Source organism: Bos taurus, chromosome 8 (genome assembly GCF_002263795.3).
Source record: "Bos taurus isolate L1 Dominette 01449 registration number 42190680 breed Hereford chromosome 8, ARS-UCD2.0, whole genome shotgun sequence".
In the NCBI taxonomy this organism is placed as follows: Eukaryota; Metazoa; Chordata; class Mammalia; order Artiodactyla; family Bovidae; genus Bos; species Bos taurus.
Window position 1 is genome coordinate 60494277 of NC_037335.1, and position 17867 is coordinate 60512143.

The 17867-nt window shown below is 43.1% G+C and overlaps 1 protein-coding gene across 7 annotated transcripts in view; it reads right to left on the bottom strand.

Moving 5' to 3' along the window:
• The window catches only part of GNE (glucosamine (UDP-N-acetyl)-2-epimerase/N-acetylmannosamine kinase), a 59855-nt gene continuing 41988 nt past the window's right edge, over positions 1-17867 (bottom strand). For 5 of the 7 annotated variants that reach the window (XM_059889287.1, XM_005210123.5, XM_024995994.2 and 2 more), the window contains 7 exons: positions 15839-15926; positions 14895-15105; positions 10625-10754; positions 10070-10291; positions 8027-8209; positions 5314-5430; positions 1-3734 (listed from right to left, as the gene is read on the bottom strand). In XM_059889287.1, coding sequence (XP_059745270.1) covers positions 3499-3734; positions 5314-5430; positions 8027-8209; positions 10070-10291; positions 10625-10754; positions 14895-15105; positions 15839-15926 — 1187 coding nt within the window. In that variant the 3' untranslated portion in view covers positions 1-3498. The other 2 variants (XR_009495488.1, XM_059889288.1) reach the window with 2 other exon arrangements.

The following is a 17867-nucleotide window of genomic DNA, read 5'->3' on the forward strand; positions in this document are numbered from 1 at the left end:
TCTCCCTGATTTCAAATTGTATTACACAGCTTTAGTAATCAAAACAATAATTGGCATAAAAACAGACACATGGGTCAACGGAACAGAGTAAAAAGTCCAGAAATAAACTCACGTATATGGTCAGTTAGCAGGACCACAGCAAACAAACAAGCTTCTGCAAAATGAAAGCTAGCAACAAAAAGACAACTTACGGAAAGGGTGAAAATATTTACAAATCATACATACAATAAGGGGTTCGTATCCAGAATATATGAACTCATACACTCAATAGCATAAAAACAATTTAAAAATGAGCAGACGATTTGAATAGACATTTATCCAAAGAAGAGATACAGCTGGCCACTGGGGAAATGAAAAAGGTGCTCAGTATCACTAATCATGAAAGTGAAAACCACAGTGAGATACCACCTCACATTTCTTAGGATGGCTGTTATCAAAAAGACAAGAAATAACAAGTGCTGGAGAGGAGGAGGAGAAAGGGAACCCTTGTGCACTGCTGGCGAGACTGCAAACTGGTGCAGCCACCATGGAAAGCAGTATGGGGGGACCTCAAAAACTGAAAGTGGAACTCCCATATGATGCAGCAATTCCAATTCTGGGTATTTAACTAAAGAAAACAAAAGCACTCAACCCCAAGAGGTACATGCAGCCTTACACACACAGTCAAGATAACGGAAACAACCTAAGTGTCCATTGACAGATGAGTGGATAAAATGTGGTGTGAATATATATGACAGAATAGTATTCAGCCATTAAAAAAAATGAAATCCTCCCATTTGTGAACGATGGATAGACCTTGAGGGCATTATACTAAATAAGTAAATAGCAGACCAAGAAAGACAAATACCATTATGATCTAAGTGTTATGTGGAATCTTAAAAAAACAAAACCCAGCTCACAGAGAACAGATTAGTGGTTGCCACAGACGGGGTTGGGAAGTGGGGAATGGGTGTAGAGGGTCAGGTACAAACTTTCAGTTACAAAAGTCACAGGGATGTAATATACAGCATGGCGACTATAGTTGATAACACCATAAGGCATATTTGAAAGTTGCTACTAAAATCAATCTTAAAAGTCCTCATCACAAGGAAAAAAACTTTTAACTATGGATTGTGATGATGTTAGGTAAACAGTGTGGTAATCATTTTGCAATATATGTATTTTTAAAGTTACATAACAATGCTTTCTATTAAGGTTTTTTTTGGGGGGATTGTTAAGTCAATATTAAATACCTTAAAGACCTTCAAATAGTAAGCAGTATAACAAATCTCTTGGGGAGGGAAATGTTTTTAGCTAATGAGCTAATTAAGAACAAAACAAAATAGAAAAATGTCAGGATTTCCACAAGGAAATAATTTATTTTTTTCTTTAGAATTTGGCTCAGAACAGTAACATAAAAATATTTACATTAAAATAAGTTATGTGATTTTAGCTAGTTGTAATAATTATGTTGGAATATATTAGCCTTTCCATGAATTTAATAAAAACTGAGTTCTGATTTTATAGATTCAGTACCATTCTTCCAAATATTTGGTATGAAACTTGATAGCAATGCAACTGTCTGGTATATACAGTGGTTGCAGATTTCACCAAGGAACAATGGATGCCCCTTCACAGTACACTGACTGGCCCCAGACACTGATGGCCAAGCCAACAAGCTTCCTTCCCAGGAGTCAACATGGAATGTTTCAACCAGGACCTGGAGATTATTTCAGAGCTGACAGACTTCTAGGAATCAGCCAACCCACATTTGCTTAATGTGGGTTTCACATTAACCCACAAGGAAGGAAGGAATTCAAATACAATCTTGATTCTTTTACATGGGAACAAGTGAAATAATATGTTGTAGAAACCTTTAGGTTTCCCTAAAATAATAAATCTGAAAAACATATGCTAATTTTTAGATTGTCTAAAAGTACCCATAAAAACCTGTCACTAGATACTATATTGGCAAAATTTCCATAGCATACAAGAATATTTTATTAAATTCACCACTGAGAGATAGTGTCAAGGATAAATCAATTCATTTGCTACTGAGATATTCTTGTGAAAGCTTTCGGTAGCCTGGAGTAAATCAGAATATATTTGCACTTTGGAAGATTTTGATATGACTAGAGGTTGTGTAGCTTAGCAGAAAAAGCACAGAGGGACCCGCCTCAAACCTTATCTTTAAGACTTATTAGCCATGTGGTTCTAGGCACACCACTTAAGACTTAGTTTGGGGTTCTATAAAATGGGAAATTAAAACACCTACCTTACTGGTTGTGAGAATTTAGAATAATGTATATGAAGCACCAAGTTCAGAGCCTGGCACACAGTAGGCACTTAATAAGTGGTGGCTATTAGTATTTCTTCCAGGTTGAAATTGATAGCAAGAACCTTGGCCTCTGCATCTTGACACTAATACAAACATGGAATCTTACTTAGCCAGAATCCAGATTCACGGATGTGGGCTCTAGGCAAAAGTGAAGTCGCTGAGTCGTGTCTGACTCTTCACGACCCCATGGACCGTAGCCTCCCAGGCTCCTCCGTCCATGGGATTTTCTAGGCAAGAATACTGGAGTGGGTTGCCATTTCCTTCTCCAGGAGATCTCCCCGACCCAGGGATTGAATCTGGGTCTACTGCTTTGTAGGCAGACGCATTGTAGGCAGATGGTAAGTCTGAGCCACCAGGGCTCTAGGTATATAACACACAATAAACACTGCCTTTATCAGTACTCCAGTCATATTCAACACAATATGAAAAGCTACTGAAGAGAGACATGTCTGTTCTCAGTAGCAAAGATCCTTCTGGGACGGTTAATCTCCTTTCAGAGACTGTAAGTCCTAGTGGCTTCTCAGCGGTCCTTAAGAAGATAAGGACAAGGTCACTAAGGCCACTGTAATTCAGACCTCTGATCTACAGTTGCTCAAGATTCTGAGAGAGTAATAGCAAACGACGTCTTTCAGCAAGTAACGTACGGCAGTGAGAGATACACCTGATGTCTTGATTGTGGCCATGATTTCATATAGATGTCAAAACTTACCAAATTGTGCACTTAAAAAAATACCTCAATAAAACTGCTTTTTAAGAGTTTACTTAAGCCTTTCGTGGTGAGATTTCCTTCCATTCCCTGACTGGATCCCTTTCTGTGTTCTGAATTTAGGGTCAGAGGAGGAAGGATTAATAACCAAAACTCCAGTATCAAGGTCCCACCCCAAGCAAGGCCTGCAGGTCTGAGTGGTACATCTAGTAAACGGAGTCCTAAGGCGTCCTTGGCTACTGTTGTAGCTCCTTTTGGCACAGAAGAGTATGACAAGGTTTGAGCTGAAATAACCCCAGGAGGAACAGCATCTACAAAATCAGGTTGGGAAAACTGACTTTGGAAGAGGAGACTAAAAGCAAAAACTTCTCTGCCATAGTCACCTGCCAGATTGCCTAATAAATGCTCATCTAGAAGACAACCTGATTCCACCAAGGAGCTCTCGAGTCTCTGTCCTCGTGCATTCCTGGGAGGCCTAGTAGATCCTGCGAGTCGTGTAGTCCAGGACCATGCTGGCGGCGCCGAGCAGAGCAGGTTCCACCAAATCGGAAACCACCACGTCCACATCCTGAACCGAGGACAAGGCTTGCTGGCGGATGACGTCTTTGACAGTGTGGATGTAGTGACTGGCTAGGATTCCAGAGAGGATCACAAGGGAAGGATTCATAGTGTGGAGGATGTTCACAACCCCAAGACCTAAAGCTGTTCCAGCTACAGGAAAACAAAAATTAAAATAAGTTTTGGGGAGAGAGCTCTATCCAAAGTCAAAGAGGAATGTGAAAAAGGGCACTAGCCAGGAATAGTTCACCTATACGGCCTCATGGGAAGTAGTGCTTTTAAAGCTGTTTATGGACTTTCCCGGTGATCTGGTGGTTAAGAATCCGCCTGCCAGTGCAGGGGACACAAGTTCGATCCCTGATCTGGGAAAATTCCACATGCCACGGGGCAGCTAGGCCCATGCGCCCCAACTACTGAACCTGTGCTCTAGAGCCCATAAGCCGCAACTCCTAAGACATGCACTGCGACTACTGAAGCCTGTGTGCCCTAGAGCCCGCACTGTGCCCCGAGAGAAGCCACTGCAGCGAAAAGCCTGCAGCTATAGAGAGCCTGAGCAGCAATGGAGACCCGACACAGACAAAAGGAAGCGGGAGACGATACTACAAATGACCCAATCAGACAAAGGGCAGGAGACCTAGACAGACATTTCTCCAAAGAAAACATACATATGGACAATGAGCACACGAAAAAATGCTCAGCATCACTCATTATTACAGAATGCAAATCAAAACTACAATGAGGTATCACCTCACACCAGTCAGAATGGCCATCATCGAAAAGTCTACAAAAAATAAATGCTGGAGAGGGTGTGGAGAAAAGGAAATCTTCTTGCACTGTTGATGGGAATATAAATTGATACAACCATTACAGTACAGTACAATCAGGACAGTAAGGAAGGTCTTTAAAAAATTAAATATGGAGAACAGTAGCAGTTCCTTAAAAAACTGAAAATAAAACTACCACATGACCCAGCAGTCCCACTACTGGGCACATACCCTGAGAAAACCATAATCGAAAAGACACATGCACCCCACTGTTCACTGCAGCACTGTTTACAACAGCCAGGACATGGAAGCAACCTAGATGTCCATCAGCGGATGAATGGATAGAGAAATTGTGGCACATAAATATAATGGAATATTACTCAGCCATAAAAAGGAACTAAATTGAGTCAGTTGTAGTGATGTGGATGAACCTAGAGTCTGTCATACAGAGTGAGGTCAGAAAGAGAAAAACATCATGTATTAACGCATACATATGGAATCTAGAAGAATGGTGGTGATGAACCTATTTGCAGGGCAAGAATAGAAGTGCAGACAGAGTATGGATCTGTGGCCACAAGGGGTGGGGGAGGGGAGAGGGTGGGACGAATTGACATGTATACACTACCACGTGTAAAATAGACAGCTGGTGGGACGCTCAGCTCGGTGCTCTGTGATGACCTAGAGGGGAAGCACAGGGGAAGTGGGAGGGAGGGGATACACTCACACACACACACTTAGAGCTGATTTACACTGGTGTACAGCAGGAAATAATGCAACACTGTAAAGCATTTATACTCCAATTAAAAAAAGGCAATGCTACCAAATACCTTGAATGCAATTCCTTGTCTCAGTGAGCAGAAAAACTACCTCTTCACAGACATGACAGAGCACTGATCCTGCGGCCAGCTGGGCGCCTGCGGGAGCTCCAGGCTCCCCCCAGGCAGAGCTGCCCAGAGCTGTGTGCTCACCTGTTCTCAAGATGCTCTGGGCCTTTGCGTTGCCAAGTTTTGCAGCCTGGATGAGATGGAGTGCGCCCACAGCTTCATCTTTTGGCACTGACATCCCTTCCACCAAGAGCTGGTCTTCTGTTTGGGCAGAGGCGAGAAGGAGCAGCAGTCATTCACAAGCTGCAGCAGCCCCGTGGGAAGGCCACACTTAGAACTGTATCTGTGGGCAGCAGGCCCCCAAGTGGGAAGTTGATCATCTTTTTTTGCACTTGAAAAGCTTTGCAATCATCATAAATATCCATATACTACATCTGCCAAAGAGGCCTTTGCAGCCTGGTTATACATCATCCAAAACTTCTCTAACTAGAAATCCTCCCTTGCTTCTCCATTCCGTATTAAACAGTCATGAAGTGTTTTTTCCTGCAAATTACCAGCACTTCTCTGCATTCATCTCCTTCCTTGTCTAGCTGAGATGCAAGGCTGCTGCCAGTGCCCCACAGCAGCAGGAAGGCCCAGCGCCTCCGAAGCTGACGGACCTGGGTTCAGCTGTCAGCTCCACTCCCACTGGCCGCACGCTACCCTGCCCACATGCGTCACCTCCACGCGTTTCTCTTCTAAGGCTAGGGTAACAGTACCTACCCTAGCAGGATTCCAGGTGCTGGCCAGAGGAAATGCTAAATGTATATATTTCTGTTGTTATCTACAGTCCCTGTCCTCTGCCCCGACGCTGCCAAGTCACCAACCTAGATCACTCTCCCTCCTCATCTGCTATTACTCCATCTCTGATGGGAGAAAATCCCAACCAAGAAGACGGTTATCTAGACAAAAGCTGGGGGCTTCCTGTCTTCAGGGGCCCTCACAGCTGCCCTGTCCACTCTGCCAGTCCCCTTCAGGGCCCTTCTCAGCCTTCATCTCCTCAGACTGTCTATCCCTGCCCCCACTGTCAATATCTCTGGCCTCTTAGGGAGAGGACACCTCCAGGCAGGAACTCCCTTTACTCTTCTGCCCCTGCCTATAAACAGGGCTGTGTTCTCACGACCTGGCTCCTCTCCTTCTCGCACCCCCACCTGGGCTTCGCAGCCCACTCCTCCCTGCCTCCCCAGGGCCTGTATGGGCTCCTCCCCAGATCCTCTCCTGTGTTCTCAACCCCCACTTCCGCTCCCACTGTCTCCTTACACCCTCGCTGGCTCCTCTCCGCCCATGTGGGCACCCAGATGGCTCGTGCTCAAGGCATTCTTCTTCCCTCCTACTCAGGGTAGTTAGTTTTCTGCTCTCACTACCTGACCAAACTTCTTTCTTTAAGATAAGCATTTATCCCCATGGGGGCAAAAACTGATTCTTAGGGGCAAAAAAATTTTCTTTTTATACAGAGAGTACATAAACAAACAACGTATCTGTGGTATTCAAGTTTCATGGGGTGGAATGACTAGGAAAAAGTGTCTAAGCATTTAGACTTCTTAGTGGGGGTGATGATAAAAATGAGGTAGAAAATCAACACTGTTTTCAGGGCTTCAGATGGTGTCCTTCCTCAGGGTCAAACCAATGAACTTTCCGGTTTCCTTCTGCTCAGCACTTGACACTACCCACCACTCTCTCCCTGAAACACTCCCTCTTTGGTTCCTGTGGCTTTACCCTTTCCTGGTTTTCCTCTCTGCCTACAAGTACTCGTGTTTCACAGGATTCCACCCTCAGTTCATCTCACTCCAAGTCTCATTCACAGGCGTAATACCCACCTCAGTGCCAGGGGTTCCAAGTCCAGCCCCGTCACCTGTCCTGAGCATCGGATCCCTGTGGCCAGCTGCCTTCTGCACATTGCTCCTGCACATCCCACTGGTTCCCAACCATCATCATCTGCCAGACTCTATTCCTTCCCTACATTCCCAACCACAGTTACCCAACCAGAAAACTGCAAGTCATACAGAACACTGTCCCCCTTAAAGCCATCCTCCATTCAACTATCATTGTCTTCCTAGAAAACAAGTTTTGTGAACAACCTAAAATTCAGATCTGTCTTTTCCCTAAACTTTTTTAGTGGCTTCTCCATTAGCTGCTGGTCCTGGCAAACCTCTGGCTACACTATACCCTGCCTTGCCCTTATGCACCAACACCTCTGTTTCCTATGCTTGGAAGTGCTGCCTGGCTCATCCAAACTTGCCTCAGTAATTCTGTTTACCCTCTGACTCAACTAGACAGCCTAATGCTCCCTTCACTGTTTGGAGAGGGAAGGGAAGGGACACTGGTGTCCTTCCTATATGCGTCTATGTTCCTTGGCCATCATTCTCATTGCACTTGACACACCATATTATAATGATATTAAATGATTCCCTCTTATATTAGACTGGAAACCATCTTGATTTTTATAACATGTCCAGAAACAGCTGTAATTCAAATGACCGCTCAGACTTGAAAAATTGTGTGTTTATCCATTTACTTCTCCATTACATCTGTAATAAGATACCCAACCTGTGCTAGGGGTTGAGAAGACAAAAATGACAGAAATCTCCCCTGCTCTCCTGGAGCTCAAGACCCTAGTCCCTGTCCACTGCTGGAGAGGAAGAGTGTTAATAGGGGTCAGGACCAGGGGGGCTTTGCGCTTCAGTATGCGGAGTCCTGATTTTCCTCTAGAGAGTAAAAAGCTTGAAAGTTCTGGCTTCCAGCATTTAGCTCTTTCTGGAATATCTATTTTGAAAATACTACCACTTGGCTATTTATCCCTCAGATGAAAGAAACCCACCATCATGTAGCTTTTTTGCTTCCCTCTGCAAGGCCATTCCAGAGGCATATGCTTCAATGCACCCGTGGCTTCCACAGGAACAATCAGGCCCATCCAGGGACACCACAATGTGGCCAAGCTCTGCAGCACAGAAGGAGCTGCCGTGGATCAGTTCATGCTGGTGGACGATCCCCCCGCCGATCCCTATAGTGAGAGATGACAATCACTGAAGTGGCTCTGAAAACAGAAACCTGAGCTGATGGCGATGCCTCCTCTGTTAGCAGACTTCGGAATGTGAGGTCCTGTATGGTGCCTACTTCCTTAAATAGCTAAAACTTTACTAAGTATCAAAACTTCACCTGGAATCCTTTTGGATGGAAATGTTTAGCTGGTCCTCTGATGCCCTCTGTTGCATCTGCTTGGAATCACTGTGATTTCAACTTGGTTCTCACCAAGGTCTTCTCTAGCACTCAAGTAAGAGCCAGCAGCCATGGAAGCACATTGCCCAGAGGCAACCTTCAACAAGGAGAGACAGGAGCCAGCAGATGTAGTGGACAGCTCTGGGTGGATTCTACAGGCTTCCAAGGTAGCTTTGATAATGCATCTTCTAACGGTTCTCCTGCTCTGCTCTACTCTTTCCACCGCCTCATTCCTGTGTCTCAGAATCACCTCCAAAATAAAATACCCACACCAAACTCCTCGCCTCAGGCTCTGCTTTGGGGAAAATCCAAGATAAGATAATCTTTTTAAAAGGTTTCATACACCACCTGTTTTTTTTTTTAAACACCTGCTTTCTTAAACAGAATATTAAATAGTTTTGGCTCTTCTTAATGCCACCTTGTCTAAAAATGTATGATTCAATAATTATGAATATCAGTGAATTTTGTCATGGAGCTAAGGAGTTAGAAAGGGCATTTTGCCTTAATAGGTGTTGCATTTTAGAACTGCCCTCTCTTACTTTCTGTGGCACCTACTCCTCAATCCGCACTCCTCTAATTTGCAGGTTATTACTGGAGAAGGGAATGGCAACCCACTCCAGTATTCTTGCCTGGAGAATCCCATGGACAGAGGAGCCTGGCAGGCCATGGCCCATAGGGTCGCAGAATTGGACATGACTGAAGTGACTTAAGCATGTACTCCTCTGAACTAGGAAATGATATCCAAGCTGTTAAAACTGTGTCCGAGACTAAGTGCATGCTCCATTTAGGGAGAGAGTCTGACGTGGAGCTGAAGAGCACACAGGGTTTGAAGGGAGAAACATGTGAGACCAAGTGTTGCCTCCAACACTGACTAGCTGAATCTGTTTCCTCGTGTAAAAAACGAATTGGAACATCAGCAGAAGTGAAGAAGTAGGAACTCCAAAAGTCCACCCCTCCACTAAAGCAATGATAAACTAGTAAAAACTGTCAGAATCAACTTTTTTTGGAACTCTGGAAACTAACCAAACGTTTACAGCAAACAGGGGAATTGAGAGAAAACAAGCTGAATCTTAGAGATTTCTGGCATTTTCTGGTCCCATCACCCCCACCCTTTACTTCCCAGCTTGGCGATGGCCATGAGTAACAGCCTATATTCCCAGTATGTAGTATTGCCCAGGATGGCAATACTGGAGGGAGGAGAATGAACTATTCTCAAGACACTGTGGTGCTTTGTTTAGACCTGCTTGGTGGCTCCTGGTGGACTAGCTCAAAGGGCTGGTCTTTATCTCACCCTCCTCAGAACTCTCCCAGGGCTGAGAGGCTACCCAGGGGGCACTTGTCAAAGACATGTAAAGGAAGACATACTTACTAGTTTCTACTGCTGAGGGCAATAGATGGTAGTTGTGACAAACAATACACTAACCAAAGAGTGGGAAGAAAGGCTGGGGAACTAGCAATGAGAAGCTCTGCGGAATAAGGGCTTAGAAGAGCTCTGACAGTTCCTGGCAATTTAGAAGGTCACATTCGTGCCCAGGGCCTGGCACATGCTCAGGAAAGACCTGGGTATTCTCAGCTCTCACCTTCAGGCTTTACAGGAAGGGAAGGTGAAAATTGCCTGAACCGAAGCAGCCTTCTCTACTCTTACCTGTGCCTGTGATAAGTGTCACAAAGTTTTCAAGGCCTTTTCCTTGGCCAAATTTCCTTTCTGCCAGGGCAGCACAGTTGCCATCATTGTCTACCCACACGGGGAGATGCAAAGTGTCAGACAGGGGGCTTCTGAGGTCCACGGAGTTCCATTCTTGAATCAGTTTGGTTGAATGCAGCACAATTCCTTCCCGAGGATTTACACGGCCACCTGTAGAAATGCCTGAGCTCCACAACAAACACAAGGAAAATAATTTTGTTGAGCAATCTCAGAAGACTATGCTGGCTTTCTGGGCTTAGAACACAAATTATTCACCCAAGATCTCCTAAAACAAACATTACCAAGGACTGCAAGGTAATGTAAGGCTAAACCTGTGCCTCCCCATAGACTGCGAGTTCCATCAGTGCTTTTCACAATGTTTGCTGAGGACCCATAGACAGGACTGGAGCCATCTACACATACGACAGTGAGCTGATGCTCCGCGTCATGCATCAGAACTTGGCAAAATTTGTATATGGGAGTGAACATGCTTGGATATGTAATTCACAATCTCACCTACTCCCAAAATTCTGCAGTTCAGTTTTACAGCTTCTGCTGCGGCTTCTACACACATCTGTAGGATTAAATTAATCCTCTCTTCATACGTTTTAGGATTGAACTGAGTATACTTCTTAACTATTTCACCCTGAAAGAGAAAAACCAGATCTGTCTCACTGGTCTTAGCCGAGGAGTATACAGTGAATCTCTGACCTTTCTCATGATAAATCAGACATTGCTTTAGCACAGTACTGCAGACTCAGATGACTGCTTGGGAAGAGAGCCCCTGCTGGCTTGGGCCAGCCCTTGGTTACACCCAACTAGTTTCCAGGAAGCCAACCTGGCATATGGCTACTGCAGCAATGACAACTCCACAGCCAACCAGAGGGGCCCTCACTTCTGGCTAATCTGCCTCTTCACTAAAAGGTCATATTTTACTCTTTCAGGTTGACAAAATTCCCTTGTTTAAATACTGAAGGCAACTAAATAAAAATGCTAAGTAAACTTTAATCATCTTCTATAACTGAAGCCAATAATGGTATCAAACCATGATGTTTATTAAATTACTGTGCTTGGTGACATGTTTCAGTACCAATCAGGCATAGTCCCTTGCCGGGAGCCGGTGAGGCATTCCACTTGTGACAAAGGTCATGAGGAAGGAGGCTCGGCATACGCAAAGGCGGGATCGAGCCTCAGGAGTCCCCCTGGATATTCTCGAGCATCTACCCCCAAAAAACCGGAGTCTGCCTACTTTATTGCTTTGTGCTCTTACCTCTGATTTTACTGGGGGCTGTCCCCCACCACCATCTCACTCTCTCTGTCAAAGAGTTAACTTACAGCTCCAATTAATAAAGTTCCTGGGCAATTAGGAGTGTTTAAATCCAAACCCCTCAGATAGCTCTCTAACTCGCCTGACAAGTTTACCCCGACTCCTACAGCTATGCATACGGTTGTTTACAGTCTCCCAGCCTCAAGAGGCACGGGAAGCTTAAGATATTCAAATAGCTTAGAGCCTCTCAGAGAGTTAGAAACTGTCAGAATAAAACTAGTAAAAGATTTCATTGATGAGCCAATGCTTGCTGCCAAGTTTTCACATCCCCTGTATTGTATCCTTGAATGTGTATTAATTAATATAGTTGGTATGTAGAATAAATAAGTAGTGGCCTTAGTGTTAGCAACTTTAGACCCTTAAGGTAATAAATTCTTTCCTTTGTTGTAAACCCATTACACATCCGCCCTATAGGAATGAAATTTTATCTAACACCTTCGGAAGATGGCGCCAAACCTTAAAATAATTACTCTTAGAGAAAATAAGTCTTTGTCAAGAGTCATAAAATGTTAATAGGCCTTCTGGCCAGAAGATGATGTAAATCACCTAAACCATTTGTATACAATAAATTTGCAGGAAAGAAACCCTGGTTTTTGATAAGGATCAAAGACTGCTGACTTTGCATCCCCTATTATCCTCTATGTGTAACTTAGGGTATAAAAGCCCCTGTTGAAAATAAAGCTACGGGCCTTGCTCACCAAAGCTTGGTCTCCCCATGTCATTTTTCTCCTTAACTTCCAGCTGAGTCTCCATCTGGAGCGCGGAAATCCTCTGCGACCATTTATTTGCCTGGGCTTCTAAGACCCACTCGAGAAGGTATCTAAGGTGGGGCACCTTCCGCTATTCGAGAGGGCACCTGCGGCCTCCGTGGTCAGAGCTAACCTGGTGTCACAGGTTATATTGATTTTCTGCGTAAACCAAGCTACTCAGCCTCTTTCCTCCACTGAATTTTCCTACTGAGCTATCCTCATTCTATTACTCTTTATATCTTTGATAAATAAATAAATAAATAGGTCGCAGAAGCCGTCTCTCCTTCGAATACCCTGGATCAGCCGGGGCTGGACCTCAGCAGTCCCTCCTAATTATTCTTGTTTTTAATTTTTTTTTCTGTGCTCTTCCCACTTGTGTATTCTAAGGAAATTTCAGAATGATGTTGTTAAACTTTAAAAAGCCTCACTGAAATGTTGACTAAAATTATGTTAAACTCAATTCAATTTGGGAACTCCTGGCATTTAAAAAATACTCAGCACTCCCATCCAGGAGATTTTTAAGGCTTTCTATTTTATAGTTTTTAGATGTTCTTTATATAGGTCACAGTTTTCTGGTTTAGATTTTTCTTAGAAGTTATGTTGTTCTAAATATGATCTCTTTTTCCATTCTTCTGTTACTAATGACTTAAAAAATTTCTTTTTTTTATTTTTAGCTGTGCTGGGTCTTCATTGCTGTGTGGGCTTTTTCTCTAGTTGTGATCTGAGCTACTCTCTAGTTGTGGGGCATGGGCCTCTCATTGCGGTGGCTCGTTGCGGAACACAGGCTCTAGGGCTTCGGTAGTTGCAGCTCCCGGGCTCTAGAGCACAGTCTCAATAGTTGTGGTGCACAGGCTTAGCTGGTCTGGCATATGGGATCTTCCCAGATCAGGGATCAAACCCATGTCTCCTGCATCGCCAGGTGGATTCTTATCCACTGAGCAACCAGGGAAGCCCATTAATGGCTTTTTATCCATTTACAAGGGTTAAAACTGTCACTAACGATTGTCATTAAAAGTAAACCTCATTGTGCTTCTTGACCTTCACTGTGCATCAGAATCACCTGGACAGCTTTGAACAAATATTGATGCCTGGTTCCTACCCCCAGAGACTGGCATCTGTCTAGTCTAGTGTGGGGGCCAGGCATCCATATAATTTTTTAAAGCTTCCATGTAACACTAATAATGTGCAATCAGGGTTGACAAATACTCACCTACAGAAAAACTCAAATCTTTATCTGCAATTTCATATAAGTTATTGATACTTACATATTTATCATAATATCTAACCATTTTACTCAATTGTGTTATTCTACAAGCTTGTTGGTTTATTCATATTATCTATAAGTAAATTTTTTTTTTTATCCTGTGCACAATTGCCATTTTTGCTGTTCATTCCTTGCTTTACTCCCTTCCTAACTCTGAGAATTATGTTAAATAACATTGCAGAAAATATCCTTCTTTTCCACTTGATTTTAATAAGTGTATCTTTGGACCTGCCACTATTGAGGGTGTTGGTCATTGATATGGAATATATGTTAAGAACCCTGGAGAAGGAAATGGCAACCCACTCCAGTACTCTTGCCTGGAAAATCCCACGGACGGAGGAACCTGGTAGGCTATAGTCCATGGGGTCACAAAGAGTCAGACACGACTGAGCGACTTCACATCATCATCATCATATGTTAAAGAAAACATTTTTCTAGTAATATTTTTAAAATTAGTTTATTTAGTTTTTGGCTGCTCTGGGTCTTTGTTGCTGTGGCACTTGGGCTCAGCAGTTGTGGTGCACAGGCTTAGCTGCTCCTAAGGCATGTGGAATTTTCCTCGAGCAGGGACTGAACCCATGTCCCCTGCATTGGCAGGCATATTCTTGGAAGGAATCACCAAGGAAGTTCCCTAATAATACTTTTATAGGGAGTTCCCTGGCAGTTCAGTGATTAGGATTCCACACACTTACTGCCAAGGTCCTGGGTTCAATTCCTGGTCAGGGAACTGGGATCCCACAAGCCACGCAGTGTGGCCCCCCGCAAAAAATTTTATAAAGGAGGCCCTTTGGCTTCACTAGATAAAATCATGTTTTGTTTTGCTTTTTTTTTTAATTGATCTAAACAACTTTGTGTTTAAAGTCCTTTATATTTCTCATGGACTCCTGAAACGTCATACACCTATAATGTTTCAAAGATTTTTCTGGTAACTTTATTCTTCCTTGTTACATCATCAAAGATTATTTTATCATGGACGTTTTGGTGTTTTATAAAAGCACTGTCAACGTTATGGTGCTGGTTTGCTTAAGAGATTGAAGGTATGCTGAACTCAACTAAAATCGTGATTCAGAGGAGAAGCAATTCCCCTCACCATCTGAAGATACCCTCCCCAGGGCAGTGAGAGTAATCAACATGCTTCATGCTCCAAGCTGTTACTGAGTATAGAATTTCAGGTCTCCTGCATGGTAGGTGCCCTCTCTGGTGTCTAATGGGTTTCCCATTGTCAGCTCAAATCTACAAACTTGAATTCCTTGAGAATTTTACCTCTTTAAAATGTTAGTGATTAGTAAATAGTAAGACAAGCATTGTAATGGACCTATAAGTCAATACTATTGGCAAATGAGTCCAAGCTCTTATGTATGTTTATAGTCCTACCTTCCAACCATATTTTAAGAAAATCAACTACTCATGTGGGATGTAAAGTTATAACCTTAGGGGTTATTTTACCTTCATGCTGACTATTGCAACTCGGAGGTTCGTCCCGCCAAGATCAACAGCCAAGGCACTTAGAGTTTCAAGAATATGGTCAATATCTTGAGAGATGTTATCCTTCACAGGAGGAAAACAAAATTTCTTTTGTAGTGGCTCTTGAAGATCAATAGATTTGAGAAACTTCAAAATCCTTGGAACAGCATTTCCATCCCCATATATCTTTGAACTGCAATGTCCAAAAAGTCAACTAAATTAAGTGTTTCCTTGCACATATTAAATTATATGGAGGACATGGTATTATTGGAATCTGAAACTTCAGGTAATTAATAGTTTGGGCTTTTTCCCTTTAAACTATAAAACAACACCTGGATCTCTTCAGCAACACTTAATTAAGGACCTTCATATTATCAATGGAATATCTAAAACTGCTGTTGATTGAAATACAGCTACTTCCAGCCTGAGATATCATTAACAAAATCCCAGTAAGATCAAAGGAAAATTACCTCTTTTAAGCCAATATATCATAGTTTGGGATAATAAAAAAGTATTTTTTTTGCTTTTTATCTTTACTTTTATGGGGAAAAAGTTATTTTCAGAAAAAAAGGTTCAAGTAAAGGAAAACATCTTTAATTTGAAACAGAAAGGATAGTCTAAATTAAAATGCTGAAGTGTATTATTTTTAAAGAAAATCAGTTACATTATTTTCTAATACTTACAGAAATTCAAAATAGGCTAAAGCAATATTTCCTGGTAGAAGTGCTACATTAATTAACTAAGACAAATAAATTATTCTCCACTGGAACCCTTGGTAGAGTCATAGCGGGTATTAACAAGCCCTATCTCACCAGCAGACAGGGACCCCTAAGAATGCAGAGTGAGAATGCTGTTAGGATAAACAGCTTGAACATGGTGCCCAAGGCAACCTCCCCTTTTAAATCACTTTAAAAGTATACACTCACCAAGGGTACTGTTTACCAAACTGAAGGTGCAACGCTTGCAATATTTTGTCTTGGGTATCAGCATCCCGGACATGAAGGACATTCTCCCCTAGGTAAGTCCAGTGACGTCATGGTGATTCAGAAGTGGGAGAAACCAGAGAAGACAGAAATGAGCAGTGTGTCGTGCTCATAATTAGTCCTGAAACCCAGAAGGCTTCAAACAAGTCGTCTTCTATTAGAGAAATGCACTTTTCTACTTTATACCTTTGCAAGCACTCGCAGAAATATGTCCATATATCAAATACTTGAGGGCCATAGATTCCTTTATTCCCAAAGACAATAAATCAAACTTTGGTTTCTTTATTGAAATAAATAAAGTAATTAATCCAGTATCCACTTGTCATTCATAAAGTCATCCAGCACATCCACTCTCTTCATCTGCCCTGACTTCCATCTACTCAGCCAGTTGCTGGATCAGCTGGTCAGGCCAGGGTATCAGTCAGATAAGCCAGTCAGCTGTTGATACAGTCACATTCTCTCCATACATTTTCTGACCAATTTGAGGGAGTAAATACAGTGACAATGACATGTTTTTAACGGACTTGGCTATGAAGAAGAGCAGAGCAGAAGGGTGGTGGCTGGGGAGAGTTGTTGGGTGAGAGAAGGGGTTGTTTTATAGTTTTAACATACCAGAGGCCCAGGCATGTTTAAATGCTAAGGAAGCAGCATGGAAGAAAAAGGATGACTGATAGTCCTTGAGAAGCAGGAGGGTGGGGATCTAGAACACAGAAGGCTGAGCAATGGACATGCAGGGGTGACCCCATACCCCACACCCTCCCATGTAAAGAAGGCAAGAAGGAAAGGATGGAGGGCATGTGTTTTTAAGTGTGGTAGCAGAAAGGACACACTGCTTTTGCTAGACAACCCTGGTGCCAAATCCAGTGTTCAATTCTCTGTTCATGTCTTACTTGAACTCTCAGCATCATTCAACACCATCTCCTTGAAACCCTTTCTTTTCTGGGCTTTAATATCACACTCCAGATTTTCTGGTAGTTCCTTTTCAGTCTTTCTTCCTGGCTCTTCCCTCCTCATCAGAAAGACTCCAGAGGTTGGTCTTGGGCTCCATTCTTTTCCCTATTTACATGATCCCCTCTGGGTAATCTCATTTCACCCTTGGTTTTAAATGTCAGTATCATTCCTGGCAGAGTGTGGCATTATCCTCAATATCCTTTGTATCAGTAGCAGAATTTTTAGTTTGACATCTGATCACCCAGTTAAAGATTATACATAAATTTCAGCTTCCCTTGGATGTGGCCACGTGACAACATTCTATAGGATGTAGGAAGAAATACTTGCAACTTCCAAGTTGTGCTTTTAGAGGGAAGGGTATCTTCCCCTCTCCTCCTTTCCCAATGGCTAAAATGTGCCAGTGTGTCAAGTGACAGCAAGAGCTGGAGCAACCATCAAGAAGACAGAAAAAAAAAAAGATAGATGGAAGCTAAGTCTCTGATGACTTACCAGTGAGAAACAAAGAAAATCTATTTGAGGCACTATTTTCTTGTGTCTGTTACAGCAGCTGAACTGATATCCTAACTAACACCACCCATTTGCCAGTCACTCTCAAATTTTTATCTTCAATTTCAGCTCTTCCTGGAACAATAAAGGTGCTAACCCACCATCTCCACTCTAATATCTAAAAGGCATTTCAGACTTAACATGGCCATCAGAGAACTCTTGGGCTTGCCTGGTGGTTTAGCTGGTAAAGAATCCTCCTGTAATGCAGGAGACCCTGGTTCAATTCCTGGGTCAGGGAGTTGCCCTGGAGAAGGAAAAAGCAACCCACTCCAGTATTCTTGGAGAGTCCCCATGGACAGAGGAGCCTGGAGGGCTGCAGGCCATGGGGTCACAAAGAGTCGGACACAACTAAGCACAGCGCAGAGAACTCTTAATTCTACCCCCTCCCAAACTGTCCTTCCTCAGGGTCCTCCGTATCAGGAAAGAGAACCCCCCACTGCTCAAACCAGGAGTGTGAGGGTATTGTTGATTCCCT